Raw genomic sequence first — 13371 nt, forward strand, 5'->3', positions numbered from 1 at the left:
GCCTCCCAAAGTGCTGGGATTACAGGCTTGAGCCACCGCGCCCGGCCACTTAGACATTTTTTAATGAGGAATCCCCTGGAGTGCAGGATTGCTATGCTGGAGGGAGTACTTCAGGGCCAGACTTGGCTGCAGTATAATTGGTGTGAATAAGGAACAACTTCTAGGAAGAGCCTTTAGCTGAGAGACATGCACCTTGAATTTTCCAGTATACGTCTACCATAAGTTTGCTCTGTGACCATGAGAAAATTAGTTAATCTAGTTATGTCTTAGTTTTTAATCTCTGTAAGATGAAGGACATTTTTCTAGATCAGTAATTTGTTGTTTTGTTTCTGTTTTGTTTTGAGATCTAATTTCAGCTCTGTCAACAGGCTGGAGTGTAGTGGCGTGATCATAGCTCACTGCATATTTGAACTCCTGTACTCAAGGGATCCTCTTACCTCAGCCTCCTGAGCGGCTGGAACTACATGGATGTACCACACAACTAATTTTTAAATTTTTTTCCTATAGCCAGTATCTCACTATGTTGCCCAGGTTGGTCTGGGCACCACACCTGGCCTAGATCAGTAATTTGTATCAAAATCAATGGGTTGGATGCGGTGGCTCATACCTGTAATTCCAGCACTTTGGGAGGCCTGGGCCAGAGGATCGCTTGAGGCAGGAGTTAGAGAGCAGCCTGGGCAACAAAGCAAGACCCTGTCTCTAAAAAAAAAAAAAAAAAAAAAACTGAATATGGTGGCATGTGTCTGTAGTCCCAGCTACTTAGAAGGCTGAACAAGGCCCTGTGTCTCTCTTTTTTTTTTAAGATGGGATTTCACCATGATGGTCAGGCTGGTCTTGAACTCCTGACCTCAGGTGATCCACTGACCTCAGCCTCCCGAAGTGCTAAGATTACAGGCGTGAGCCACTGCGCCTGGCCTTCTTTTTTTTTTTTTTTTTTTTTTTTTTTGAGAAGGATTTTCGCTCTTGTTGCCCAGGCTAGAGTGCAGTGGCACAATCTCAGCTCACTGTAACCTCCTCCTTCTGGGTTCAAGCAGTTCTCCTGCCTCAGCAGCCCAAGTGGCTAGGATTACAGGTTCCCACTAAAATTTTACCACCCCCAGCTAATTTTTGTATTTTTAGTAGAAACAGGGTTTCACCATGTTGGTCAGGCTGGTCCTGAACTCTTTATCTCAGATGATCCTCCCACCTCAGCCTCCCAAAGTGCTTCGATTACAGCCATGAGCCACCACACCAGGATGCTCCCTCTCTTTTTTTTTTTTTTTTTTTTTTTTTTTAGAAACAGAGTCTCACTCTGTCATCAAAGCTGGAGTGCAGTGGTTCTGTCTTGGCTCACTGCAACATCTGCCTCCTGGGCTCAAGCAAGCCTCCTGCTTCAGGCTCCTTCGTAGCTGAGATTACAGGCATGTGCCACATGCCTGGCTAATTTCTGTTTTGTTGAGAGATGGGGTTTTGTCATGTTGCCCAGGCTGGTCTCAAACTTCTGTGCTCAAGTGATCCACCTGCTTCATCTTCCCAAAGTTCTGGGATTACAAGCATCAGCCACTGCACTCAGTTCCTGTCTCTCTTTTTTTTTTTTTTTGAGACAGAGTTTCGCTCTTGTTACCCAGGCTGGAGTGCAATGGCGCGAACTCAGCTCACTGCAACCTCCGCCTCCTGGGTTCAGGCAGTTCTCCTGCCTCAGCCTCCTGAGTTGCTGGGACTACAGGCACGCGCCACCATGCCCAGCTAATTTTTTTGTAGTTTTAGTAGAGATAGGGTTTCACCATGTTGACCAGGATGGTCTCGATCTCTTGACCTAGTGATCCACCCGCCTCGGCCTCTCAAAGTGCTGGGATTACAGGCTTGAGCCACCGCCCGGCCCCTTTTTTTATTTATTATTTTCAGGAGTGTTTTTTTTTTTTTTTTTAGACGGAGTTTCGCTCTTGTTACCCAGGCTGGAGTGCAATGGCGCGATCTCGGCTCACCGCAACTTCCGCCTCCTGGGTTCAAGCGATTCTCCTGCCTCAGCCTCCCGAGTAGCTGGGACTACAGGCATGCGCCACCATGCCCGGCTAATTTTTGTATTTTTAGAAGAGACGGGGTTTCACCATGTTGACCAGGATGGTCTCGATCTCTTGACTTCGTGATCTACCCGCCTCGGCCTCCCAAAGTGCTGGGGTTACAAGTGTGAGCCACCGCGCCCGGCCAGGAGTGCTTTTTTAAACAATTCCAGTGGGACCTGAGTAACTGTAATTTTTTTTTTTTTTTTTTTTTTTTGAGATAGACTCTTGCTTTGTCGCCAGGCTTTGCACCATCGCCAAGAGTGCAGTGGTGCAGTCTTGGTTCTCTGCAACCTCTGCCTCCTGAGTTCAAGCGATTCTGCTACCTCAGCCTCCCGAGTACCTGGGACTACAGGTGCATGCCACCAAGTCCAGCTAATTTTTGTATTTTTAGTAAAGATAGGGTTTCACCATGTTAGTCAGGATGGTCTTGATCTCTTGACCTCGTGATCTGCCTGCCTCAACCTCCCAAAGTTCTGGGATTACTGGCATGCACCACTACGCCCAGCCAGGTAACTGTATTTTAAAATGTTTTTACTGATGGCTGGGCATGCTGGCTCATACCTGTAATCCCAGCACTTTGGGAGGCTGAAGTAGGAGGATTGCTTGAGGCTAGGAGTTCGAGACCAGCCCCGGCAATATAACAAGACCCTATCTCTACAAAAAGTTAAAAATTAGCTAGGTGTGGTGGTGTGCTCTGTAGTCCCAGCTACTTGGGAAGCTGAGTGGGAGGATCACTTGAGCCAAGGATGTCACGGCCACAGTGAGCTATGATCATATATTCCAGCCTGGGAGACTGAGTGAGACCCTGTCTCAAAAATAAAACAGTTTAAAAAAAGGTTTTTTTGCTGTTTATCTCTTGGTAAAGCTGCTCTTCTATGTGAGCTCCAAGAGCTTTGCAGTCATCCTCACTGATTTCCTGATTTGAGGAATAGAATGGCAATACTAGCTACCATTTATTTAGTGCTTACAATGTACCAGGTAGTTGATGAAAGTACTTTTCAGCCTTTTTGTTATTTAGTCTTAGCAACAAGAAGCGGAGAGGTGTGGATTGTCTTCATGTTACAGAAGGGGAAATAGAGATTCAGAATGTTTTAAGTAACTTGTCCCCAAAACCCCTAGCTAGTAAGTAGTGAGTTAAGATTTGAAGTCAGGTCTACTTGTCTTCAAATCTGGAGTCTAAACTACTACCACTGATAAATCTAGATCATCGGATGGATGCCACCAGTACTAGAGATGGTTTAGTGGACACCTGAGGTAGAGTGAAAACTGGAACTGGGGAAGGGGGAACTAAAGTTGTCACCTCCTGCCATTGCTTTTCAGAATGGAATCCAGACAAATAAGCCAGCTTTGCGTGCTGTCCGACAGCGCAGTGAATTCACCCTCATGGCCAAGTGAGTTGAGAGAAGCTTTCTGGTGGGGTGATACAGTGTCTGAAGAAAAGTAGGCTTGCCTTCAGTGGCCTTGGCTGTGAAGTCTGGGATTGGTTGTGCTGGAGCTTATGTGGGAAAAGGCCTTCTCCTGCCCTTTCCCACAGTCTCACTAGTGGTCGTTTGCAGGCGCATTGGGAAAGACCTTAGCAACACATTTGCCAAGCTGGAGAAGCTGACAATCTGTGAGTGTTCTTGGGGTCTTTCAGAAGTGGGGCAGTAGTACATCACAGAGGGCTGAGGACTGTATTCCCTGAGCTTTGTCTTTCACCTCACCCTTTGCGGCTTCTTGTTTGTCTCTGTAGTGGCAAAGCGCAAGTCCCTCTTTGATGATAAAGCGGTGGAAATTGAAGAGCTAACATATATCATCAAACAGGTGAGCTACTAGCCATCAGAAGAGCCCAGCATTCCAATCGGATCACTTCTATTGTTCTGTCATTCTCGATTGCCATGGGGACCCAGAGCAAGTTTCTTTTTTCAGAGAATGGGGTCTCACTGTGTTGACCAGGCTGGAGTGTAATGGTGTAATAGTTCACTGCAGCCCTTAACTCTTGGGCTCTGGGCTCAAGCTATCCTCCAGCCTCAGTCTCCTGAGTGGTTGAGACTACAGGCACATGTCCTCATGCCTGGATAATTTTTTTTTTGAGACAGAGTCTTGCTCTGTTGCCCAGGCTGGAGTGTAGTGGTGCAATCTTGGCTCACTGCAACCTCCGCCTCCCGGATTCAAGTGATTCTCCTGCCTCAGTCTACCAAGTAACTGGGATTACAGGCTCCTGCCACCACACCTGGCTAATTTCTTTAGTATTTTTAATAGAGACGGGGTTTCACCATGTTGGCCAGGCTGGTCTAAAATTCCTAACCTCAAGTGATCTGTCCGCTTCAGCCTCCCAAAGTATTGGGATTACAGGTGTGAGCCACCATGCCTGGCCATAATTTATTTTTATTTTTGTGGAGATGGGATCTTGCTGTATTGCCCAGCCTGGTCCTGAACTCCTGGCCTCAAGCAGTCCTCCAGCCTCGGCCTCTCAAATTTCTGGCGTTACAGTCCTGGCCCCAGAGCAAGTTTTTAGAGCAAGTGCAAACATCTTGCATTGAGTCAGTAGATACTTGCTGATCATTTGCCATAGGCAAAGCATTAAGGTGGGCAGTGTTAACATAAATGGGGGCAAGATTGTTGCCTTTGGGCAGGCACCGTGGCTCACGCCTGTAATCCCAGCACTTTGGGAGGCCAAGGCAGGTGGATCACCTGAGGTCAGGAGTTTGGAGACCAGCCTGGCCAACATGGTGAAACCCTGTCTCTACTAAAAAAAATACAAAAATGGCCGGGCGCGGTGGCTCACGCCTGTAATCCCAGCACTGTGGGAGGCCGAGGCGGGTGGATCACGAGGTCAAGAGATCGAGACCATCCTGGTCAACATGGTGAAACCCCGTCTCTACTAAAAATACAAAAAATTAGCTGGGCATGGTGGCGCGTGCCTGTAATCCCAGCGACTCAGGAGGCTGAGGCAGGAGAATTGCCTGAACCCAGGAGCGGAGGTTGCGGTGAGCCGAGATCGCGCCATTGCACTCCAGCCTGGGTAACATGAGCGAAATTCCGTCCCAAAAAAAAAAAAAATACAAAAATTAGCTGGGCATGGTGGCACGCACCTGTAATCCTAGCTACTCGGAATGCTAAGGAAGAAGAATCACTTGAACCCAGAAGGTGGAGGTTGCAGTGAGCCGAGATTGTACCAATGCACTCCAGCCTTGGCGACAAGAGTGGAGGAAAAAAAAAGATTCTTGCCTTTAAGGGCTTATTGTCTAGAAGAGGTGTCCAGTTTCATAGACCCATCCTTAAAATGAGTATAGAAGGCCAGGCGCTGTGGCTCACGCCTGTAATCCCAGCACTTTGGGAGGCCGAGGCGAGTGGATCACAAGGTCAAGAGATTGAGACCATCCTGGCCAACATGGTGAAACCCCATCTCTTCTAAAAAATACAAAAATTACCTGGGCATGGTGGGTCACGCCTGTAGTCCCAGCTACTCGGGAGGCTGAGACAGGAGAATTGCTTGAACCCAGGAGGCGGAGGTTGCAGTGAGCCGAGATCACGCCACTGCACTCCAGCCTGCTGACAGAGCGAGACTCCATCTAAAGAAAAAAAAAAAAAAAGAGTATCGAAGGCAAATGGTACAGCAAGATTTTACAAAAAGATGAATGAGGGCCGGGCGCGGTGGCTCAAGCCTGTAATCCCAGCACTTTGGGAGGCCGAGGCGGGTGGATCACGAGGTCAAGAGATCGAGACCATCCTGGTCAACATGGTGAAACCCTGTCTCTACCAAAAATACAAAAAATTAGCTGGGCATGGTGGCGCGTGCCTGTAATCCCAGCTACTCAGGAGGCTGAGGCAGGAGAATTGCCTGAACCCAGGAGGCGGAGGTTGCGGTGAGCCGAGATCGCGCCATTGCACTCCAGCCTGGGTAACATGAGTGAAACTCCGTCTCAAAAAAAAAAAAAAAAAAAGGATGAATGAGACAGTCTGGGTACAAGGAAAGATGTTATAATGGGGGTGAAATCGGAAGTTGTGTAGATTCAAGCCTTGTATAGAGGCAATGGAAGGACATTCCAAACAGAGGAAACAATGTGTGCCCAGACATGGCCTTTAAAACAGAGGGTTCAAGGCCAAATGCCATGGATCATGCCTGTAATCCCAGCACTCTGAGAGGCCAAGATGGGAGGATCACTTGGGGCCAGTTGGAGACTAGCCTGGACAATAAAACAAGACCTTGTCTCTACAGAAATAAAAAATAGGCCGGTGCAGTGGCTCATACTTGTAATCCCAGCACACTGAGAGGCCGAGGTGGGCAGATCACGAGATCAGGAGGTTGAGGCCATCCTGGCCAACATGGTGAAACCCCATCTCTGCTAGAAATACACAAAAAAATTAGCTAGGCATGGTGATGTGCACCTGTAGTCCCAGCTACTCTTGAGGCTGAGGAAGGGAGACACATGAACCTGGGAGGCAGAGGTTGTAGTGAGCCAAGATGGGGCACTGCACTCCAGCCTGGGCATCAGAGCAAGACTCAATCTCCAATAAAAAACCCTAAAGTTACTCAGGTCCCACTGGGATTATATAAAAAAGCACTCCTGGGCCAGGCTTGGTGGCTCATGCCTGTAATCCCAGCACTTTGGGAGGCCAAGGTGGGTGGATCACGAGGTCAGGAGTTCAAGAGCAACCTGGCCAAAATGATGAAACCTGGTCTCTACTAAAAATACAAAAATTAGCTGGGTGTGGTGGCGGGCGCCTGTAATGTCACCTACTCAGGAGCCTAAGGCAGGATTGCTTGAACCCAGGAGGCAGAGGTTAAGTGAGCCAAGATCACAACACTGTACTCTAGTGTGGGCGATAGAGCAAGACTTGGTTTAAAAAAAGATAAAAAGCACTCCTTGCTGGGTGCTTACTGCAACCTCTGCCTCCTGAGTTCAAGCAGTTCGCCCTTCCTCACACTCCTGAGTAGCTGGGGTTACAGGTGCATGCCACCACACCTGGCTGATTTTTTTTTTGTATTTCTTATAGAGATGGGGTTTCACCATATTGGCCAAGATGGTCTCAATCTTCCGACCTCGTGATCTGCCCGCCTCCGCCTCCCAGAGTGCTGGGCTTACAGGCATGAGCCACTGCACCCGGCCAAAATAAAATTTTTTTTGAAGGAAGGTTCAAGTCTTGCTTACATGTCACCTGCCCAAGGAGGCCTATCCTGACCATGGTGTTTAATACTCCATCACCCCAAATTCTGATCTTTCTTCCCCACACTCTATTTTCTTTTTCCATAGTATTTGATACATCCTAACAGTCTCTGAAATTACTTACTCATCATGTGTATTGTTTGTCTGTGTCCCCTGCCATCTACCCCACCCTACCCCCTCAAAAGGAAAGAAAAACATATATACCACAAAAGCAGGGATTTTTTTTTTTTTTGAGATGGAATTTCGGCCTTTTAGCTCACTGTGACCTCCACCTTTCCATTTCAAGTGATTCTCCTGCCTCAGCCTCCCAGGTAGCTGGGATTATAGGCACCCATCACCACGCCTGGGTAATTTTTGTATTTTTTAGTAGAGACAGGGTTGTGGCATGTTGGCCAGGTTAGTCTCGATCTCCTGACTTCGTGATCTGCCCGACTTGGCCCACCAAAGTGCTGGGATTACAGCATGAGCCACTGTACCCAGCCAAAAGCAGGAATTTTTTTCAGCTTGTTTGCAGATGTATTCCTAGTCCCCATAACAGGATATGGGACATAGTAACCTCTCAATATTTATTGATTGAGGGATTGGCAGGAAGCTGGAAAGGTAGGTTGGTGGCTGGTTCTAGAGAGCATATGGGCCTTGCTAAGGTGTGTGGAGTCATCTTGAATGCCATGGGCTGCAAATGGAGTCTGACCCGGAATATGGATGGGGCAGAGAGGCTGGGGAGGAGGCTGGTGTGATTGTCTGGGACAAAGATCATTATGCCAGATGGCCGAGCCATCTAACAGATGATGTGCTGATGGAAAAGAAAGGGTTCCATTAACTATTGGGGTGTTATTGCCTAGGCATTTAAGAGCCAGCTTACTGGATTGACAGACTTGAGTTCATATCCCTGGTCTAGCACTTATGTTGAGTCCTTGGGGAAGCTCCTGATTACTCTGAGCTTCAGTTCCTTTATTAGTAAGAAGGGAATATTAACAGGACATATTGGGCTGGGCATGGTGGCTCACACCTGTAATCCAAGCACTTTGGAGGCCAAGGCTGGTGGATCACCTGAGGTCGGGAGTTCAAGACCAGCCTTACCAACATGGTGAAACCATGTCTTTAGAAAACAAACAAACAAACAAAAAAATAGTAGCTATCTTGTAGGGTTCTTGTGAGGGTTCATTTATTTTATTTAATTAATTAATCAATTTATTTTTTTGAGACGGAGTTTCACTCATGTTACCCAGGCTGGAGTGCAATGGCGCGATCTCGGCTCACCGCAACCTCCGCCTCCTAGGTTCAGGCAATTCTCCTGCCTCAGCCTCCTGAGTAGCTGGGATTACAGGCACGCACCACCATGCCCAGCTAATTTTTTGTATTTTTAGTAGAGACGGGGTTTCACCATGTTGACCAGGATGGTCTCGATCTCTTGACCTCGTGATCCACCCGCCTCGGCCTCCCAAAGTGCTGGGATTACAGGCTTGAGCCACCGCGCCCGGCTATTTTTTTTTTTTTTTTAATTACATTATGGAGCGACTCTTTCAGAGCCAAGACTAACTTTATTTATTTATTTATATTTTGAGACGGAGTCTTGCTCTGTCACCAGGCTAGAGTGCAGTGGCACAATCTCTGCTCACTACAACCTCCGCCTCCTGGGTTCAAGCGATTCTTCTGCCTCAGTCTCCCAAGTAGCTGAGACCACAGGCATGTGCCACCACGCCTGGCTAATTTTTGTATTTTTAGTAGAGATGGGGTTGCACCATGTTGGCCAGGATGGTCTCGATCTATTGATCTCGTGATCCGCCCGCCTCAGCCTCCCAGAGTGCTGGGATTACAGGTGTGAGCCACTGCGCCCAGCCGACTAACTTTATTTTTAAATTATTTATTTATTTTTTGAGACGGAGTTTTCCTCTGTCACCCAGGCCGGAGTGCAGTGGCACAATCTTGGCTCACTGCAACTTCTGCCTCCTGACTTCAAGCGATTCTTCTGCCTCCCTAGTAGCTGGGACTACAGGCACCCACCACCAACACCTGGTTAATTTTTTAATCTTTTTTTTTTTTTTGAGACGGAGTTTCGCTCTTGTTACCCAGGCTGGAGTGCAATGGCGCGATCTCGGCTCACCGCAACCTCCGCCTCCTGGGTTCAGGCAATTCTCCTGCCTCAGCCTCCTGAGTAGCTGGGATTACAGGCACGCGCCACCATGCCCAGCTAATTTTTTGTATTTTTAGTAGAGACGGGGTTTCACCCTGTTGACCAGGATGGTCTCGATCTCTTGACCTCGTGATCCACCCGCCTTGGCCTCCCAAAGTGCTGGGATTACAGGCTTGAGTCACCGCGCCCGGCCAATTTTTTAATCTTTAGTAGAGATGGGGTTTTACCATGTTGGCTAGGCTGGTCTTGAACTCCTGACATCAAGTAATCCGCCCACCTCGGCCTCCTAGAGTACTGGGATTACAGGTGTGAGCCACTGGACTCAGCTGTAATAATAACTTTTATTTTTAAATTTAATTAATTAATTTATTTACTTTGAGATGGAGTTAGCTGGGCGTGGTGGCTCACACCTGTAATCCAAGCACTTTGGAGGCCAAGGCTGGTGGATCACCTGAGTTCAGGAATTCAAGACCAGCCTGACCAACATGGTGAAACCCTGTCTTTTTTTAAAAAATAAAAAAATGAAAGGGATGGAGTTTCACTCTTGTTGCCCAGGCTGGAGTGCAGTGGCACCATCTCAGCTCATTGCAACCTCTGCCTCTTGGGTTCAAGTGATTCTCCTGCCTTAGCCTCCTGAATAGCTGGGATTACAGGCACATGCCACCATGCCTGGCTAATTTTTGTATTTTCAGTAGAGACAGGGTTTCTCCATGTTGGTCAGGCTGGTGTCAAACTCCTGACCTCAGGAGATCTGCCCGCCTTGGCCTCCCAAAGTGCTGGGATTACAGGCGTGAGCCACTGCACCCGGCCAATAAAAACTTTTTTTTTTTTTTTTTAAGACATAGTCTCCGTCTGTCAGCAGGCTGGAGTACAGTGGCGCAATCTCAGCTCACTGCAACCTCCGCCTCCTGGGTTCAAGCAATTCTGCTGCTTCAGCCTCCTGAGTATCTGAGAATACAGGTGTGCACCACCACACCCAGCTAATTTTTTGTATTTTTAGTAGAGACGGGGTTTCACTGTGTTGGCCAGAATGGTCTCCATCTCTTGACCTCATGATTTGCCCACTTTAGCCTCCCAAAGTGTTGGTATTGCAGGCGTCAGCCACCGAGGAATTATGTGTATAAAAATAATTCTGTTGTTGCCTGTGGAAACTACAGTACCTTTGACTCTTCCCTTTTCCTAAGCATTGTCCAGGTACTTTGTTGATTATGCTCTAGATACAAGAGTTTGGCCTTTGAAAGAGTTATGTAGCCAAGAGCATGGCCTCACAGAGTGGAGCCAAGACAGTAGGCTGGAGGAATAAACAAGTCATTTCCAAAGAGATGAAGCCCTCTTTACCTCTTTTTAGCTCTTCTCTGTAGGGACTGAGCTAGAGCATATACTAGACCTTGGAAAATTCTAGTAGGCCCATCTGGTGTGACTGTCTGGGATACTCTCACTTCAATTAGTAACTTCCACCTTGCCCTTCCTACCAGAGATGGCCGTGGGGAGAGATGCTGACTGAGGACTCCTTGGCTAATACTTGGTTTTTCCGTGGGCTCTTTTACCAGGACATCAATAGCCTCAACAAACAGATTGCCCAGCTCCAAGATTTCGTGAGGGCCAAGGGCAGCCAGAGTGGCCGGCACCTGCAGACCCATTCCAACACCATTGTGGTGTCCTTGCAGGTGGGACCTGGGGAGGAAGGGAGGGAGGGAAAGGGGAGAAATGTGGAGTTTTTGGTTGACCCTCTCTCCTTTTCTTCTAGTCGAAACTGGCTTCTATGTCTAATGACTTCAAATCGGTTTTAGAAGTGAGGACAGAGGTGAGAATAATCTGCATAGGAGGGATAAGAATATAGGGGTAAGGATCCAGGAGGGAAATGGGGAAGGGACAAGTTCAACAGGGTCATGGACCAACAGTGGGAATCTCTTTAACATGCCTGCTTTCTAGCGGCTTCAGGTCCTTTGCATTTTTCCCCAACCCCAGAACCTGAAGCAGCAGAGGAGCCGGAGAGAGCAGTTCTCCCGGGCACCTGTGTCAGCCCTGCCCCTTGCCCCTAACCACCTGGGTAAGTCACAGGTAAAATGGGAAGCCCCAGGAGGTAATTTTACTTACTGTAGTTGTGATGGCATCTTCTTCTTTTTTTTTTTTTTAAATACAGGGTTTCACCATATTGGTCAGGCTGGTCTTGAACTCCTGACCTCAGGTGATCCGCCTGCCTCAGCCTCCCAAAGTGCTAGGATTACAGGCATGAGCCACTGCGCCCAGCTTGTGATGGCATTTTCTAAAGGCAGGTGTTGGGTAGGAGAGTGGAGGGTCAAGGAAATTGCTAGGCTGAACCAGATGGTTGAGATTCATGATCCACATTTAGACTCCTGCATTCTCACTGTTGGGGTGAATTTAGTTATATCCAGAAGAATGATAATTTATAATTTTTTGGTACACTTATCTTTATTCACATTCTCGTTTAATTTTCACAACCACCCTTTGAGAAAGCAACTATTATTATCCCCCGTTTTACAGGTGAGGAAACTGAGGCTCAGAGAGTTAAAATGACCTGTCCAGGGTCACAAGGCTAGTAAGTGCCAGAGCTGGGATTCAAACCCAGAGCATGTGGGCTTTGATCCTGCTTTTAACTGTTAAGATGTGCCACATCCTGTTTTCTCCCCCAGGGGGTGGTGCTGTGGTTTTGGGGGCAGAGTCCCGTGCCTCCAAGGATGTCGCCATTGACATGATGGACTCTCGGACCAGCCAGCAGCTGCAGCTCATTGACGAGCAGGTATCCAGCCTCTGAACTTGGGAGAATCAGCTTCTCCATTATCCTCTGTGACTCCCAAGAGAGTGTTTGGAGTGTGCCATGGGCAGAATGGCAAGCTGGGCGGTTTGTAAAGATGCAGGTCTGACCCTGAAGAAGCTCATGGTGCTCATGTGCTCTCTCCTTCTCCTGAAGGATTCCTACATCCAGAGCCGGGCAGACACCATGCAGAACATTGAGTCGACAATTGTTGAGCTGGGCTCCATCTTTCAGCAGTTGGCACACATGGTTAAGGAACAGGAGGAAACCATTCAGAGGTGAGACACTCTCTCTCACCCCAGACACAGGAGCCTTCTCTTCCCCGTGGATTGGCATCTTAAAGTTCCCAGGGACTGCTTGATGCCTCTTGGAAGATAGAGTGAATCCTGCCCACCCGTGGGACCCAGTTCACCTGCTTTCATCCACCCAACAAGTATTTATTGAGCACCTGTTCATGTGAGGCACTGTTCCAGGTGCTGGAGATTCAGTGGCAAATAGGACAGTAAAGTCTCTCTGGAGCTACTTTGCAGCATGTGTATGGAATTTGATAGGGCAGATGAGGACAGCTGTGGAAAATAATTGACTAGGCCAGGCATGGTGGCTCACACCTGTAATCCCAAAAGCAGAACTTTGGGAGGCTGAGCCAGGCAGATGGCTTGAGTTCAGGAATTTGAGACCAGCTTGGGCAACAAAGTGAGACCCTGTCTCTACAAGTAATTACAAAAAATTAGCCGGGCATGGTGGCATAGGCATGTAGTCCCAGCTACTCGAGAGGCTCAGGTGGGAGGATGGCTTGAGCCTGGGAGGCGGAGGTTGCAGTGAGCCAAGACCGTGCTACTGCACTCCAGCCTTGGTGACAAAGCCAGATTCTCTCTCAAAAAATAAAAATAAAAAATTGACCAACAAAATTTCAGGTAGTAATAAGGGCTGTATACAGAGCATTAAAGTAGAATGATGTGTCAAGAAAGTGATGGATGGGTATGGTGGCTTACACCTCTAATGCCAGCACTTTGGGAGGCCCAGACAGTTACTTGAACTCAAGAGTTCGAGAGCAGCCTGGGCAACATGGTGAAACCCCATCTCTACAAAAATAAAAAAAATTAGTAGTTGTGCATGCCTGTGGTCCCAGCTACTTGGGAGGCTGAGGCGGGAGGATCATTTGATCACAAGAGGTCGAGGCTGCAGTGAGCCATAATCAAATCACTGCACTCCAACCTAAGTGACAGAGCAAGACTCCATCTCAAAAAAAAAAAAAAAAAAAAAAGAAAG

The 13371-nt window shown here is 47.9% G+C and overlaps 1 protein-coding gene across 2 annotated transcripts in view; it reads left to right on the forward strand.

Moving 5' to 3' along the window:
* The window catches only part of STX5 (syntaxin 5), a 29736-nt gene that overhangs the window by 2284 nt on the left and 14081 nt on the right, over positions 1–13371 (forward strand). For both annotated transcript variants that reach the window (XM_032283072.1, XM_032283073.1), the window contains exons 3-10: positions 3363–3433; positions 3599–3654; positions 3775–3845; positions 10877–10993; positions 11074–11130; positions 11295–11376; positions 11981–12087; positions 12259–12380. In XM_032283072.1, coding sequence (XP_032138963.1) covers positions 3363–3433; positions 3599–3654; positions 3775–3845; positions 10877–10993; positions 11074–11130; positions 11295–11376; positions 11981–12087; positions 12259–12380 — 683 coding nt within the window. The remainder of the gene's footprint in view (positions 1–3362; positions 3434–3598; positions 3655–3774; positions 3846–10876; positions 10994–11073; positions 11131–11294; positions 11377–11980; positions 12088–12258; positions 12381–13371) is intronic.

This window comes from Sapajus apella, unplaced genomic scaffold (assembly GCF_009761245.1).
Source record: "Sapajus apella isolate SASKATOON/1434 unplaced genomic scaffold, GSC_monkey_1.0 scaffold14, whole genome shotgun sequence".
In the NCBI taxonomy this organism is placed as follows: Eukaryota; Metazoa; Chordata; class Mammalia; order Primates; family Cebidae; genus Sapajus; species Sapajus apella.